At 44.0% G+C, this 17,356-nt stretch overlaps 2 protein-coding genes across 3 annotated transcripts; both read right to left on the bottom strand.

Moving 5' to 3' along the window:
- Nucleotides 1-1,418: 1,418 nt before the first annotated feature.
- Nucleotides 1,419-5,194, bottom strand: LOC140065628 (chymotrypsin-like elastase family member 3B). The gene is made up of 8 exons (XM_072113209.1): nt 5,048-5,194; nt 4,877-4,965; nt 4,676-4,776; nt 3,648-3,782; nt 2,329-2,465; nt 2,093-2,235; nt 1,634-1,783; nt 1,419-1,556 (listed from the first exon to the last, which is right to left on the bottom strand). The coding sequence occupies exons 1-8, from the start codon at nt 5,085-5,087 to the stop codon at nt 1,539-1,541; spliced, it is 813 nt and encodes a 270-aa protein (XP_071969310.1). The 5' UTR covers nt 5,088-5,194; the 3' UTR covers nt 1,419-1,538.
- A 7,579-nt stretch (nt 5,195-12,773) lies between these two features.
- On the bottom strand, nt 12,774-17,039 carry LOC140065629 (uncharacterized). 2 transcript variants are annotated; one of them, XM_072113211.1, is made up of 12 exons: nt 16,946-17,039; nt 16,809-16,842; nt 15,838-16,263; nt 15,251-15,289; nt 14,957-15,001; nt 14,627-14,743; nt 14,474-14,524; nt 14,219-14,275; nt 13,773-13,808; nt 13,529-13,680; nt 13,053-13,416; nt 12,774-12,947 (listed from the first exon to the last, which is right to left on the bottom strand). In XM_072113211.1, exons 3-10 carry the CDS (start codon nt 16,260-16,262, stop codon nt 13,632-13,634), a joined length of 819 nt encoding a protein of 272 aa, XP_071969312.1. In that variant the 5' UTR covers nt 16,263; nt 16,809-16,842; nt 16,946-17,039; the 3' UTR covers nt 12,774-12,947; nt 13,053-13,416; nt 13,529-13,631. The 2 variants fall into 2 exon arrangements, with proteins under 2 accessions (XP_071969312.1, XP_071969311.1); XM_072113210.1 differs by lacking the exon at nt 16,946-17,039 and having other exon boundaries at nt 16,809-16,910.
- Nucleotides 17,040-17,356: the final 317 nt, after the last annotated feature.

A 17,356-nucleotide genomic window follows, 5' to 3' on the forward strand; every position in this document is an offset into this window, starting at 1 on the left:
CACCTCCTTTGGTGAAACCTGAGTCCATTTAGGGTATGTCGCCATGAGACTCTCTAGCCTGCCACTGCTGCCGCTGCCTCTGCATGCCGTCCCCTATAGTGTCAGGGTCAATTATTGGATGTTTTAGATGCTATCTAGCCTCATTCGGTCACTCTGTCATGGCCATGCTGTTGCCCATAATTTTGGCATAATGGTGCGATTGAGCAGCCTCAGAGGCATCCATGCATGCTGCCCCTGCTGTTTCCTGTCCATTTCCGTGGTGTTTCCATCCTTTTCTGAGGTTCCCAGGTGTTTGGCCAAGCTTCCCTGTGCAGAGCCTTGGTCCCCTTGAAAAATGCTCGAGTCTCCCATTGACTTCAATGGGGCTCGTTATTCGAGACGAGCACTCGAGCATCGGGAAAAGTTCGTCTCGAATAACGAGTACCCGAGCATTTTAGTGCTCGCTCATCTCTAGTTATAACCATATAGAGCGACGCAGGTCAGAATCCAAAAAATGGGACTGAGCCTTAAGCTACAAAATGGCTGCGTCCTTAAGGGGTTAATTCACTGTTATTAACAAAAATACAGCATTTCACAGATTTCAGTTGCCTCTAGACACGACCCAGTAACTTACGGTCGGGTTGCGACCATCTTTTGAACCCGTTTGTGGGCAGTTTTTAAGCAGTCCATTAAAAATGCATGTGTTTTTGAAAATGCATCAGTTTTTTTTCGTTTTTTCCAATTATCTTCATAAGGATAATTGGAAAACGTTCAAAAATGGTCAAAAAACTGCTGCGTTTTCAAAAACCGCATGCGTTTTTGAACCGACTGCTAAAAATGAGAACAAAATCAGGTTGAAAATGCCATGTGTGCCATCGGCCTTAGATTTTTATCTGAGATTGTGGAGCTGAGTTTGTCTGTCTCTTCTGTGTGGCTGAAGCCACGCCCCCTGCACGGAGCTCAGAGACACTCATTACTTCCTGCCAGCAGATGGTTACAGATTATTGGGGAGTTTAGCCTTTTAAGTCAGGTTATACACATTTTGCACAGTAACTTGATCTTTCCCTATGGGTGTATATATATATATATATATGAAGTTATTACTGCACTTGCACTTTATCTATAAGAATTTAAATTTTGCTGCTTTTGTCTTGGGGAACACCTGGATGTAGCATCCTAAGAACTTTTGTCATGTTCTGTGATGTTATTATTGTTGTTAAATAAAGTAAATTTTGATTATCTGGTTATCTAGTGGTTTTGCTTGCCACTTGCCACTTCACTCCCATTAAAGGATTAAACTCTATTCTCTATTCTCTGATGAGCTATTCTCCTGAAATAATCTGTGCTGCTCACATATTTGCTCTGTGCTGTGACTATTGCAGCACAGAGCTGCACTATTCCAAAAATAATAAAGAAGAAAAGGCAGAAGATGATTTTTCTTTTAAAATATTGATTTTTATTTTATTAAGTGAGTTTTTGTGTAGGATCAGGAATGTTGGGGTCTTGTGTAGCCGTTCTCATACATCATGATGTCGGCCGTCCAGGTGCATCGCTGTCGCTCAGTTGTTGGTGATTATCTGGAAATATAAGAATTGTCAGTGCACTAGATGTCTCTGCCCCCTCCCAGTGCCATATTATAATAGGATGCGCTCACCTCGTCCATCCAGTCATGGTAAAGTGACACGCGGGTGAATATGGTGGGTTTCTTCGGGAGGTTGCATACCATAGTCCCATAGCTGACGATCCCATCAATGTACCAGCGGCCGCTTGCATCCTGACAGTTCAGGGGTCCCCCGGAGTCGCTCTGGTCACAAACAGAACAGGGGGTCAACAATCATTATCTGTCCGCATGTTAACATAATGTAAACGCGTTTCAAATGTGAATTCAAGTGTGAACATGGCCTCAGCTTTCCTGGGGTCTACAGTGGTTGAAAAAGTGGATCTATAATCAACTAATCTAACACACAATTATATTGTAATACAAATGCTTAGAGAAGGCAGAAAGGCAGATTTACACTGCAGGTGTGATGGGCTTCTGTAACCTGTCTTTAGTGAAAATGAGGTCCCTGGTGACAGGTTCCCTTTATCTAATCTCTCCCATCACATCACTTACACTGCAGCTGTCCTGGCCGTATCCTCCGGCACAGATCAGAGACTCATCCACGGTGTTTCCCCACCAGTCAGGCTGATTGCACTGTTTGTGGTCCACGATGGGCAGCAGCGCTTGCTGTAGGATCAAGGACTGAGGGCCATCGGCTGTACAGGACACATAGTACAGGAAAGGGTTAATTACATAAGGGCACTCTTATACATGATCTATATGTATCGCTGCCACCTCTGATCACTTACTGTAAAGGCGCCCCCAGCCCGGGCCATAACACTCCTGGCCCCCATAGACAAGGCGTTCTCGGGCCGGCAGGCAGCCCAACTGGACCATGTCATTCAGTTCTGCCGCACGTGGCAATTTGACAAGCGCAATATCATAACTGAAGGAAACAAAAGACATATAAGTGCAACATCCCTGACAATGCAAGGCAGAGGAGTTGTTGCGAATAAGCCCCTTATATGTGTGTCCCCCTGGTAGTGAGTCTGATCAGCTCCTCTGCAGGACACTACATATATACTTAGGTAATTGTGCAGCGGTAGATTCTGCCTGGATAGACAAGGGTTAAACATTATTTCTTGTTATCATCCAATGATATGCCTCAATGCACTTAACTGTCAACTGGAGTGTGATTGGAGGAGGAGACCACCTGACCAGGGATTAACTAAACCCTTAGTCAGGGGAGGAGTCAGTCTCTTCAGGCCCAGCTCTGATAGTGAGCAGATGTGTCTTAGGCCCAGCTCTCCACACAGGAGGAGAGAGTTCCAGAAACTTCAGAGAGAGCAGATCTCTCAGGCTCTCACCACAGGAGAAGCTCCTAGGCCTCAGCAACTACAGACAGAGTGACACAGGAAAAACAGGACAAAGCTGCAGCTTCCAGGATTGGACACAGCTACATCCCAGCCTGCCCCTGCATCCAGGCTGGTGACACAACTCCTGAGGTTCCTTCTCCAAGATCACTCCAGTACTGCACTTGTACAGAATCGTTTGGTGTGTTGTTACCGTTGCTTCGAATAAAGAACTGTAAGTTACTTTTATGCACAACATTGCCTCCGTCTGGTCCCTGCTACGGCTGTATCACCACCAAAGGCGCCCCATCTATCTACCAGGGACACATACTACAGACTCTAAGGGCTGCCCCAGGGAGAACCAGTACATCAGCCTCTCCCTCCATATCATTTCTTGCCAACACCACCTGCCGGAGACCTGCCAGGCTGCGAGACAGTCCTCCGGACCCCATACCAAGCACCGTGACACTAGCGTGCCTAGGCCGAAACCGCCAGCCACTCCAGTATTCTGCGCCCTGGCTGTCTCCAGGCCCCAAGAAAAGGCTAGGCCCCGGTGGGGGATGTTGCATAAGCATCCTGTCCACCAACCATTCCGCCCCCACAGATGATGGGATCAAAGTAAGTGTTAAGAGGGATAAGGGGCCAATTCATTTGTTAGATGGATAGGGGGCCCCATTCTTGTTATCAGGTGGGCCCTCATAGTTGGGTCCCCACTGATCAACATGTTATTTCCCATCCTGATTATGAAGATGTAGGAATAGAAGAACAGGACTTACCCACACCATGGACATTCAGCATTCCACTTGGGGTGGCCAAAGATGTCGTTATCGTTAATATGGAAGTATTGCTCATTGCCTTCCTCCACGCTGCGGTCATGTTCCCCCAGAACTATGCGATAGGTGTTTTTAAAGCTGCAACCAAAAGACATAGGAGGTCATTTACTAAGGGCCCGAATCGTGTTTATACAGCGTGTTACCCGAATTTTTCAGTTTTTCACCGATTTTGCCTGAATTGCCCAGGGTTTTTGGCGCACGCGATCGGATTGTGGCGCATCGGCACCGGTGTGCACGCGACGAAAATCGGGGGGCGTGGCCGAACGAAAACCCGACGGATTTGGATAAACCGCTGCATTTACAAAAAAAAAAGTGACGCTGGACACGCACTTACCTGCACTCGGCCTGGCTTGGTGAAGTTCAGTGCATTCCGATGAACTTCAGCGCAGCAGCAACACCTGGTGGACGTCGGAGGAACTACCTTAGTGAATCGCCGGAAGATCCAAATCCTCCACACAGAACGCGCCGCTGGATCGCGAATGGACCGGGTAAGTAAATCTGCCCCATAATCATTATAGGTCCTGCACCCATATACACACTGCCCCCTGCTGTAGGGTCAGGTACAGCAATCGATGATAATACTGCCCCCTGCTGTATTATAACGTCATGTATAGCAATGTTCAACCTTTATGCTGCCCCCTGGTGTATTTTGGGGTGTTGTACAGCAATCTTACTACCCTCCACAGTATTATAGTTACATAGCAAAAATCACACTGCCCCCTGGTGGAGGATATCATAATGCAATGTTAAGCAATCGCATTGCCCCTTGATGTATTCTATGGTATCATACAGCAATTTTGAGTAGTGACTACATGTACTGTCATGTACAACAATGATTGGCAGCCATACGACCGCTTGGTATATTTTAGGACCATACACCACAATGTTTAGGGATCTTACTGGTTCTTCTACTTACTGCACATAAGAGCACAAACCCAATTCTGCCCATAAGAAAGATGGAAATAACTTACGTGATGCAATGAGCTGCAGTCAGGACCCACTGCGGGGTGATAAGGCTGGCTCCACAGGTATGGACATAGTTGTTACCCCGGTTCAGATACTGCAGCGATACCTGGAAGACAGGAATAGGGATTATGTGGTAGACAGGGCTGATTCTAGTCTTTTTGCTGCCATAGGAGAAAATTTAAATGGCAGCACTTTCCGTCACTTACCATCCAGGGCCAGCTGTGCGGAGCTGCATCAACTCCATTTACAACCCGAGAGAGGGGCCGGTAGGTGGGCACCCCACAGCCATGGGTGGCTGCAGAAAGAAATGGCAACAATAAGTGGAAAAACAAAAGCAAAACAGCAAATATAAGAAAGATGTTATTAATAATACCTACCTCCGGCAGCCAGCAGCACAGTTACCAGAAGACTCAACATCTCAGAAGAGACAGGTCAGGGGCTGCGACCTCTATATACCTGGCTGACATCACCAGACGCCTCCACATGGTGCGAGGGATCCAGCGCTATCAGCAGTCACCCCCGCCAAGACTAATACAAGCACCTGCAATCTTCATCCAGAAATTCTGACATCATGGCAAAAAGATAAAATTTCCAATAAATACAACACATGATATTATTCTGTTCTTACTATAAATAACTATTTTACTATTTATACCAGCTGTAATTATACACAGGAGATTCCCAGGTTATACCAGCTGTACATATATCATTATATACAGGAGATCCCCAGGTTATACCAGCTGTACATATATCATTATATACAGGAGATCCCCAGGTTATACCAGCTGTACATATATCATTATATACAGGAGATCCCCAGGTTATACCAGCTGTACATATATCATTATATACAGGAGATTCCCAGGTTATACCAGCTGTACATATATCATTATATACAGGAGATCCCCAGGTTATACCGGCTGTACATATATCATTACGGTATATACAGGAGATGCCCAGGTTATACCAGCTGTACATATATCATTATATACAGGAGATTCCCAGGTTATACCAGTTGTACATATATCATTATATACAGGAGATCCCCAGGTTATACCGGCTGTACATATATCATTATATAAAGGAGACCCCCAGGTTATACCGGCTGTACATATATCATTATATACAGGAGATCCCCAGGTTATACCAGCTGTACATATATCATTATATACAGGTGATCCCCAGGTTATACCGGCTGTACATATATCATTATATACAGGAGACCCCCAGGTTATACCGGCTGTACATATATCATTATATACAGGAGATCCCCAGGTTATACCAGCTGTACATATATCATTATATACAGGAGATCCCCAGATTATACCAGCTGTACATATATCATTATATACAGGAGATCCCCAGGTTATACCAGCTGTACATATATCATTATATACAGGAGATCCCCAGGTTATACCAGCTGTACATATATCATTATATACAGGAGATCCCCAGGTTATACAAGCTGTACATATATCATTATATACAGGAGATTCCCAGGTTATACCAGCTGTACATATATCATTATATACAGGAGATCCCCAGGTTATACCAGCTGTACATATATCATTATATACAGGAGATCCCCAGGTTATACCAGCTGTACATATATCATTATATACAGGAGATCCCCAGGTTATACCAGCTGTACATATATCATTATATACAAGAGATCCCCAGGTTATACCGGCTGTACATATATCATTATATACAGGAGATCCCCAGGTTATACCGGCTGTACATATATCATTATATACAGGAGATCCCCAGGTTATACCAGCTGTACATATATCATTATATACAGGAGATCCCCAGGTTATACCAGCTGTACATATATCATTATACACAGGAGATCCCCAGGTTATACCAGCTGTACATATATCATTATACACAGGAGATTCCCAGGTTATACCAGCTGTACATATATCATTATATACAGGAGATCGCCAGGTTATACCAGCTGTACATATATCATTATATACAGCAGATCCCCAGGTTATACTAGCTGTACATATATCATTATATACAGGAGATCCCCAGGTTATACCAGCTGTACATATATCATTATATACGGGAGATCCCCAGGTTATACCAGCTGTACATATATCATTATATACAGGAGATCCCCAGGTTATACCAGCTGTACATATATCATTATATACAGGAGATCCCCAGGTTATACCAGCTGTACATATATCATTATACACAGGAGATCCCCAGGTTATACCAGCTATACATATATAATTATATACAGAAGATCCCCAGGTTATACCAGCTGTACATATTTCATTATATACAGGAGATCCCCAGGTTATACCAGCTGTACATATATCATTATATACAGGAGATCCTCAGGTTATACCGGCTGTACATATATCATTATATACAGGAGATCTCCAGGTTATACCAGCTGTACATATATCATTATATACAGGAGATCCCCAGGTTATGCTGGCTGTACATATATCATTATATACAGGAGATCCCCAGGTTATACCGGCTGTACATATATCATTATATACAGGAGATCCCCAGGTTATACCAGCTGTACATATATCATTATATACAGGAGATCCCCAGGTTATACCGGCTGTACATATATCATTATATACAGGAGATCCCCAGGTTATGCTGGCTGTACATATATCATTATACACAGGAGATCCCCAGGTTATACCGGCTGTACATATATCATTATATACAGGAGATCCCCAGGTTATACCAGCTATACATATATAATTATATACAGGAGATCCCCAGGTTATACCAGCTGTACATATATCATTATACACAGGAGATCCCCAGGTTATACCAGCTGTACATATATCATTATATACAGGAGATCCCCAGGTTATACCAGCTGTACATATATCATTATATACAGGAGATCCCCAGGTTATACTGGCTGTACATATATCATTATATACAGGAGATCCCCAGGTTATACCAGCTGTACATATATCATTATATACAGGAGATCCCCAGGTTATGCTGGCTGTACATATATCATTATACACAGGTTATACCAGCTGTACATATATCATTATATACAGGAGATCCCCAGGTTATACCAGCTGTACATATATCATTATATACAGGAGATCCCCAGGTTATACCGGCTGTACATATATCATTATATACAGGAGATCCCCAGGTTATACCAGCTGTACATATATCATTATACACAGGAGATCCCCAGGTTATACCAGCTGTACATATATCATTATACACAGGAGATCCCCAGGTTATGTGTCATGGGTGACCCCGAGATCCATGTCCTGGATGGTGGGGGCATCCGTGTTCCGCTGTTCCCCGCTCCCCATGTCGTGGATCTCGGGTGCACCGGGGCTCCGCGGTATGTGCTGCCCCACTCCCCTCACCTGTACTCACCTCTCCAGGCTCTTGGCTCTGCTCAGGTCCCGGCCTGTAGTCCACGCGCCTCCTTCCTTCCAGGCCGCGCGCTCCCGCTGCTAGGGCGTGCGCGCCCGACTCTCCCGGAATCCTTATTGCCGCTGGCATCCCGGCTCTGCTATATAGCCTGGCCACCCCCCGCATCCCCTGCCAGATCTTCATGTCATTCTACTGAAGAGCAAGCCTCCCTGAGCGTTTACAGACCCCTCCGAGTTTCCTGAGCATTTTCAGACACCTCCGTGTTTCCGTGTTCCTGTGGTGTTCCGGTGGTGTTCCCGTGGTGTTCCTGTGGCCATCCCGTGTTCCTGTGGCGTTCCCGTGTTCCTGTGGCGTTCCCGTAATCCTGTGGCGGTCCCTTTGTCCTGTGGCAGTCCTGTAATCCTGCGGTGGTCCTGTAATCCTGAGACAGTCCGGTTATCCTGTGGTCTTCCGAGGTCCTGCCAGCCGTCCCTCCGAGGTCCTGCCAGCCGTCCATCCGAGGTCCTGCCATCCCGAGGTCTTGGCTTCCCGTGGTCCTGCCTTCCCGTGGTCCTGCCTGCCCTGTGTCCCTATCTTGGCTGCCACCGCGGGCCTAGTCGCACCCGTGGAGCGACCTGGTGGCTTCCCGCCGCAGCAAGTCCATCCCGCTTTGTGGCGGGCTCTGGCGAAGACCAGGAGTCCACTTAGACTCCGCTCCCGGGTTGCGGCTAACATTGTTATCCCCCGGGGCGGTCCAGGGAGTCCACTGACTTTAGTCCCAAGGTACTATTCCCATAGACTGTGACATTATGTAGTTGTATATAGCGCTTGTGTACCGTTGATTTAAGCATCCGCTGTCTTTTACCTATATATACTCTATTTTATAAGTGAGTGGCTGCACCAACATATTATTGTGAGATATACGCTCCGTTCTTTATTTGTCCTCCTTTGTATAAACTTCATTTCTATGCAGTATTATGTTGTCTGTTATCGCCGTATAATGTTACACGACTGGTTGTGGCGCACGCACCCGAGATCTATCCTAAGGACTGATGCGAACAGGGTTAGTTTGTGTCGCTCGGACCTCAGCAAACCGGCGCATACGCAGTAAAAAAAATTTCAGTCACGGAGCAACTCTCGGCATTACAGCTGATGCGCAAGTGCTTCTTAGTACTTCCTCTACTTGGAACACACACAAATGCCCGCCATTGGCACTGCACCTGCTATCAGCCATATCTGGGGGCGAGTTATCTCTATATATATGGTCTTGGGCTTGTGCCATACTTCATTTTACCCCTGAGGAAGCCTGTGCAAACAGGCGATACTCATGGGGATATATCTCCTCTAGCTCCTGAGACTTTACACTTGATGCACTTTAGGTAACTATGTATTTACATATGTAGGCTGGGAATATGCAGTATTTTATTTATGTGATATTATGCTAATATGCTTCCTGGCCTATAGTGTTTGGCTTTTCATTATTACATGTTGGTTTGATAGTCTGTTATGTCAGACTTTTTTGTCATGTGAGCTATTGGAATTATGCACTGGAGTGCTTTTTATTTGTCTTTAACCTTATGAATTTCTGAATAAAGATTACTTGCTATTAATTACATCCTGTCTTTTTGAAATGTTTTGGAAGGGCCAATCTACTGAATGTCGCCTTCTTGACTGTCTTTACCAAGGAAAATCCCCTGGTGGAAGTCATGATGAGGAATGATGTAAATTCTTTTTGGAATGTCAACAGTTTAACCCAGGAAGAGGTACGGCGCCGCCTAACAACCACTAAGATAGATAAATCACCGGGGACAGATGGCATATACCCCTGGGTTCTACATGAACTATGTACCGTGATAGACAGACCGTTATTTTTAATATTTGAAGATTCCGGGAAGACTGGTTATGCTCCACAGGACTGACGCATAGCAAATGTGGTACCAATATACAAAAAAGGATCAAAAAGCAATCCTGGAAACTACAGACCTGTGAGTTTGTCTCACAGGCGGTTGCAGCCTAGGCGCGCTGTGGTCACGGTGCTTGGTATGGGGACCGGAGGGCTGTCCTACAGCCTGGCAGGTCTCCAGCAGGTGGTGTGTGCAAGAAATATAGAGGGACAGGCTGATGTACTGGCTCTCCCTGGGGCAGCCCTTAGTGTATGTAAGATATGTCTCTGGGTAATGGATGCGGAGCCCGTGGTGGTGATACAGCCGTATCCAGGGATCAGACTGCAGGCAACGGCCTAAATGATTCTGGGGCAGATTCCGGATTACTGGAGTGGTCATGGAGAGTGGTCCTCAGGAATGATGCACCAGCATGGTAGTGTATGCAGGCTGGGATTTAGCTGTGTCCAATCTGTGGATGCTGCAGCTATGAGTCCTGGGTTTTGCTGTGTGTCAGTGCTAGTGGTGCACAGACACTGTTTCTCTCCTTTGTGCTTGAAGATCTGATCTTGTGGTAAGACCCGGGCCGAAGAGACCTAGCCCTTCCCTGTCCAGGGGTTTTGTTAACCTGGTCAGGTGGCAGCTACTCTCCAATCACACTCCATCTTACATGGTGCAATGGTAGAAAGAATCACATCCACTTAACCCTTGCCCATACCTCCCAAAATTTCCGGAATAGAAAGAGGGAAAAATGGCTGCACGCTATGCGTACCGCGGCGATTCCCCCTAAGCCACACCCCTAATCACGCCTTGGCCACTTCCCAAATTTTTATTACTAATAATTATCTCCATAATTATAATAATCATCTCAATAATAATAATTATAATCCTCTCTATAATAATTAAAAAAAATTAGCCCAGCTCAGGATGTGAACCCACAAACCTCTAAACTCCAACGACAACAGAGACACAGAGTCTCTTTCCACTAGGCTATTGGCTTTTACTGTTATACTGTGACACAGGCTCCATGCACTGGTGTACAGAGATACATCTTCTCAGAGATTATTATTGTAATTATTGAGACAACTATTATTATTATTATTTTTATTATTATTGTTATCATGGAGACGATCATTATTACTATTTTCATAATTATAATAATAATCTCAATAATAATAATATCAATAGTAATTAACTCAATCTCAATAATAATCTCTGAGAAGATCCTTCTCTATATACCAGTGTGTCACAATGTAACAGTGAAACTCTTAGTTACATAAAATCCTTTTATTGACATCCACTAAGCTTATAGCCTAGTGGATAGAGGCTCTGTCTATCTCTATTGCATGTGGAGTCTGAGAGGATGTGGGTTCAAATTAATTTATTGAATTGAATAAAGAGATTGTGTCAGGGGAAGCCCTCGGAGGTGGGACAGAGGTTAAAAAAATGGGACTGTCCCGCCAAATCCGGGACATTTGGGAGCTATCCAAAGTAACAAAGGGTCGCGGCACTTCTTAAAAAGCAATGTATTCTTTATTTCTTCATTTTAAAATTGCAGAGGACATGGCAGAGGTTTTGCCTACGCGTTTCGAGCGTTAGGTGCTCTTAGTCATGGCACCTAACTCTGCAGGATTGAGGATTTCCTTATGGATTTTCACCCATGTGTGAGGACTTGCTAAAGATCAGGGTGAGCCGTATTACTTTTCTATTTCACTTTTATTTGGAAGCTATGCTTGCCTGTTCAGGCAGAATCTACAGCTGCTGATAACCTAAGACTTACTGAATTCCCTCTTTATGAGTTGATCAGACTCACTAGATGGGTTCTAACAGGTTGAGGGCCTTATTTGCATGTATTGGGAGGGGTGTTGCAGATGCTATCCTGGAGTATCTCACTGTACATAACCCTCACTAGATGGGTTCTAACAGGTTGAGGGCCTTATTTGCATGTATGCAAATTATATGCATGTTGCATTTGCTTATTTGCATGAACCGGAGGAATTTTGGCAGTAAACAGTCACATTACCCACCCGGGTGTTGCATTATACCAAAATTCCAAAGAGGAAGCGACAGCGAAATGTACGTCGGGGTGCTATGGTGGTGGTCCCTTACTATCTTTGGAATTTTGGTAACACCCGGGTGGGTAATGTTACTGTTTACTGCCAAAATAGGTTACTTTGCTTGTTATACATTTGAATACTGGAGACCATCGCCACATCTCTGTTTTTGTGGATTTTAGTGTATGTATTGGTATTTTTTGATGGCCATATCTTGTGTTAATAAAGTTTGTACAATTATTTCATTGAAGTCGGTGGTATTGTGTATGATTTACTATTTATGACTATTTTGATCCTATATACTTATATTGGTATTAATAATGTCAGCAGAAATTGACCTTATAAACCACTACCGCTATGTTGTCAAGCAGTTGAACACCTTCTAGATCGTTTTTTTCTTTCATGACCTTGTGTGATGGAATCATCCATAAAATCAACTTTGATGTGAGATGTAAATTGGTTGTATTAATTCACCTCAATGAATGCTGCTGACCTTTCTAACAAGCAATTGTTATCAACTCTGTTAGTGATTGCCCCTTATGTAACACAGCACAATTATCCCTCCTCTCACTGTCCTGTAGGATTATTTATGTGACATAACACACCCAGATCTGCTACATAAGTCACTGTTACACTTCAGGAGATCATGGATGTGATGCAGATACATCTTGCGGGGGCTCCATGACAGCGAAGCAACTATAACCCTCAGTGGACGTTTTCAAATGTTGTTTAAAGGACTGAAAAACTCCTTCATTTTATTTTAGTGCTTTATTTTTTTTTAAAATTTATATAATGTAGTATAGTTATCAGTGAATGCAGTTAAGGATGACACATCTGTGCTGGGTCCAGGTCCAAGTCGTCTCTCTATAGGAATAAGTCTGTTCATGTCTTCCTCCAGGATGGCAGGACCAGGCATCAGAAACTTCTTCTCCATAGTTTCTAAATGGCAGCAGCAAAGAAGGAACCGGAGGAATCTGCAGGAGACAAGACCAGGAGAAATTGTTACTGGTGGACCCTGATGTGGAGACCCTCTACCATCATCTTGAAGCTGTTTGGACTCTTCCAAGGAGAAGTCTTACCATGGATCACAGTGATGTCTCGGTGAGGGGGGCAGCGTCAGGTGGGCTTTGCAGAAGGCAGGGGACTTGTCTTTCTCCTGTATCCTAAGCTGGAAGTCTACTCCTGATGAGTGGAGCAGAACTTCTCTCCTCTTTCAGATCAATTCCAACATATCAGACGCAGAAAAAATTACATCCCAGGATCAGACTAACAGATGGTTAATGGCTCTATCCAATGGAAGACACAGAAGATCTTAGATCTATAAGGCCGGTGATAAATGATGCTGTTCATGTCTTCCTTCAGGATGGCAGAACCAGGGATCTGATAGTTCTACTCCATCTTGTCTGGATGTCAGGAAACGGAGAAACCCGCAGGAGACAAGACCTGGAGAAATTGTTACTGGTGAGTCCGCATGTGAAGACCCTCTACCATTATCCTTATGATGCTGGGAGTCTTCCACCTGGGAAAAGAGCACCATTACATGGAGAAGACTTACCATGGATCCCATTAATGTCTGGGTGAGAGTAGCAGCATCTGGAGATCTGTTACAGAAGGCAGTGCCAAGGGACTTGTCCTCCTCCTGTTTCTTCATGGTTCTTCTACTCTACTGTGTCTATGCTGATGCAACACAGGAGGAATCTGAGGAACCTGCAAGAGACAAGACCATGAGACATTGTACCATCATCTGAATTTCGCCTCAAAATAGAAGTAAAAAGAGTTTTGGAAAGTTGTGTATTTACCTTGAAGGTCTTCTCTCTCCCCTGCTGCTGCTTCTGCTGCAGAAAGATAATATTTCATTATTAATATGTCATTGCATAGGAACATTTAGGGGAGACCCTGGTGCTAGACCATGTACACCCGGTACCCTCCTGCACAAGAATAGCAATTTACACACAATATACATTTGCAAGACTCTTTAAAGTGGTGTTCCCACCAAACAAGTTAGGGCCTAACTTGCAGATTGGTGGGGGTCTCAGTGAGGAGACCCCCACAGATCACGAAAATGAGGGGTCAGATGGGGTCCCAGGTACCTCTGTCAGACCTGTTGTCGCACCCTGAGATTGATGGAGCAGAGGGCCGTGCATGACCATTCTGCTCCATACATCTCTATGGAGACGGACATTGCCGATGTAGTGGATAGGGCCTAACTTGTTGGGAAAACCCCTTCAGGAGAAATATCACTTACCTCTTCTTGCTGCTGCTGTTCTGCAAACACTTTGGTCTCCACCACCTGCGTCTTGGCCTAAAGGAAAAAAATAAGTAGATAAACCATCTCCATAACATGGGTGGAGGACGTGTCCCAGGATCAGTCTAGGAGGTTCTATACATTGATATTGTTCTGGGTTATGTTCTGAGTGCCAGAGCTCAACACAGAAAAGTATGTGACCCCTTTGTGCACTCCAGCAATATACTTTCAGTCCTATTTCTTTTGCATACTTACAGGGGAGACTCCTCACTCGCCCCGGCCTCCATCACCTCCTGTCCTAAAGGTCTATAACAGAAAATAGAGAGAAGAATGTAGGATTATCGGTACTTTGTATATATACAGTATATAGTCTGTAATCATTTTATAATATCTGAGCTCTGCACTCACCTTCTTGGACTCACTTCCTCCACCTCTGCAAGCACTTGCTCCTCCTCTTCCTGTGCATCCTCCTCTTCTTCCTGTGGAGTCTGCTCCTCCTCTTCCTGTGGAGTCTGCTCCTCCTCGCTATATGATACAAAACATAAATTATTTCTTTATTAATGAATCAGATTTTTCTTTAACCACTTTTTGGTGCAGATTATGGATAAGAATTGTCTATAGTGGTTCTATATTCTTCCATATAACAGAATGGGATGAACCACAATAATTCACTTTGCGATGGTAACTGAAAAATACTATTTATAGGAAGTAACAAAGTTTGTGAGATCGTAAACTTACATGGTATCAAGTGTAAATGGTGTCAACTTCATCACTGTTCTTATCCTAAAATAGAAAACACAGCGCTGGTTACTGGAATTGCCCTGTACATGTCCCCCATTTACCCCTTATATCCCCTTTATACCCCTCATGTCCCCCATATACCCCTAATGTCCCCCATATTCCCCATATACCCCACATGTCCACTATGTTGTACCTAACATGACTGGTTCCCAAAATAGAAATTTACAAATTATAATAAATATCTATAATAAGTTCAGAATCTTATACAGAACAGTAGTGTCATGTAATTACCGTACTGGCTGGTCAGACATGGCCACGCGCCTCCACCACCTGTTGGGGAATATGATGAGATACATGATATACACTGGGCAGGAGATTCTCAGTCATAGACAAGATACAATCTGACGTCACTATATATTCCCATAGATACAACCAATCAGATCATGTACAAGACCATTGCTCATTTATGTCATAGTTTATATGGTTGAAAAAAAAGACACTTGTCCATCAAGTTCAACCAAGCAAGGGAAGGGACTGCATGAGGAAGAGATTTAGGGATTTATGTCCTGTGTTACACTGGGATAGATATTGGGGTCTTTCCTCTACTGTTGTTTTATGTATCATGGTGACGCTGGGGAATATGAAGGTCAGGAGATTATATGATGCATATTATAGATTGGACTTTCCTCTACACAATGGGGGAGATTTATAAAAATTAGAGGAAATTAAAGGTGAAGTTGTTACCCATAGCAACTGCTTTCATGTGTGTAGAGCTCATTGGAAAATGCAAATTGTGATGTGGTCTGTTATATAGAGAAGTGCTGCAACTCTATGTCCTATCCTAAGTAAATAATGAAATTAGTTACTGATTTACTTACATCGCCATCTCCTCCTCTTCTTCCTCCTTGCTGTTAATTTCCTCCTCGGTCACTTCCTCCTCCCTGGTGTAAATCGCCTCCACTCCTGTCTCTTCCACCTCCTCCTCCTCCTCATCTCCGATGTAACCCTCCTCTTCATCACTCTCCTCCTGCCTGATGTAAATCACCTCCACTTCAGTCTCTTCCACCTCCTCCTCTTCCTCTCCGATGTTACCCTCCTCTTCATCACTCTCTCCCTGGCTGATGTAAATCGCCTCCACTCCTGTCTCCTCCACTTCCTCCTCATCTCCGATGTAACCCTCCTCTTCATCACTCTCCTCCTGCCTGATGTAAATCTCCTCCATCTCCTCCGCTCCGATGTTATTATCCTCCTCCATCACCAACTCCTCCACCTCTGCCTCCTCAATCGCCTCGTAGTCATCCATTCTGTAAGCAAAAAAAGATAATTAGTGCCCAGAATATCCTGTACGATCTCTACACATGGAGACATAATAGACATCATCAACTACTACGCAATATCTCAACCTAAGATGTGAATACTTTAGGGTTCCCTCTATTTTTGGCTTATTTTTTCATCATCATCTTTAGTCCTCTCTCATTATCCCTTATACTATATCTGATCATCAAGACTCCAGTATATAGCAACCATCTACAGCACCCATGAAAGGTTCATGAACCCAGAAAAGGTACCAATGGAGACCTAAAATACAATTTATTATAAAACTACATTCAATACCCTTCCCTGCTATTGTCCACAGTTATCAGTAATTTAAAGGGCTCTAGAGCAAAACTCTAGAGGGGTTTTGCCACATCTAGTTCTTAATATGCATCTTGCAGCCACCACAAGGAGGCGCTCACTTCATACAGATTTATACAGCTATTATTATATACAGAGGGACCTGCATACAGAGAGCTCCCCCTAGTGGTGGCTGCAGGAAGACATTGTACATTTACAGGAAAGATGAACTTACCGCAATCTCACTCTATAACTCTCCAGCACCAACTCTACAACAGAGGAAAACGAAAGAAGTGGCCATTACTAAAGAGGAGGAGACATGATAGAAGAAAATGAAGGACAAAACAGGAGCTGAGGACACAGTGGACTTACCTCCAACACCTACAACAAACCCTCAAAGGATTCTTAGTTCCGCAGCTTCTTATAAACCTGCGTGATGTCATATTGTAGGAGGGAGGAGCCAGCAGCACAACATTCCATGACATCATAAGCAGCAGAAGCTTTTCTATAATGATAAGGCAGCCTATCAAAATCCAGGATGATGTGAGGGGAGGAGCCAGCAGCACAACATTCTGTCACATTCTATTATCAATAAACTTTATTTACAGTGTTTTGTTTTACACCATATTATAGAAATAATGTCCCCGGCTGTTTTACTATTGAAAGAAAGAATTGTTCCGGGGATTGTACATAAAAGTCTTCGTACAATGGGAGGATGTGGAGGATTTTTATAGGGTTTATGTTATTCCTTCTGTTATTTCTTCAATTTCCTTATAATAAATA

This window comes from Engystomops pustulosus, chromosome 6, assembly GCF_040894005.1.
Source record: "Engystomops pustulosus chromosome 6, aEngPut4.maternal, whole genome shotgun sequence".
Lineage (NCBI taxonomy): Eukaryota > Metazoa > Chordata > Amphibia > Anura > Leptodactylidae > Engystomops > Engystomops pustulosus.

Excerpts from the sequence above, each read along its gene's own strand:
- LOC140065628 (XM_072113209.1), bottom strand. The coding sequence starts at position 5,087 with ATGTTGAGTCTTCTGGTAACTGTGCTGCTGGCTGCCGGAG. Across the intron at positions 3,783-4,675 it reads ACTGCAGCTCATTGCATCAC|CTTTAAAAACACCTATCGCA; the intron begins GTAAGTTATTTC and ends TTTTGGTTGCAG. Across the intron at positions 2,236-2,328 it reads GGGCTGGGGGCGCCTTTACA|CCGATGGCCCTCAGTCCTTG; the intron begins GTAAGTGATCAG and ends TGTCCTGTACAG.
- LOC140065629 (XM_072113211.1), bottom strand. The coding sequence starts at position 16,262 with ATGGATGACTACGAGGCGATTGAGGAGGCAGAGGTGGAGGAGTTGGTG. Across the intron at positions 14,525-14,626 it reads GAGGAAGTGAGTCCAAGAAG|ACCTTTAGGACAGGAGGTGA; the intron begins GTGAGTGCAGAG and ends TTTCTGTTATAG. Across the intron at positions 13,681-13,772 it reads GGAGAGAGAAGACCTTCAAG|GTTCCTCAGATTCCTCCTGT; the intron begins GTAAATACACAA and ends TGTCTCTTGCAG.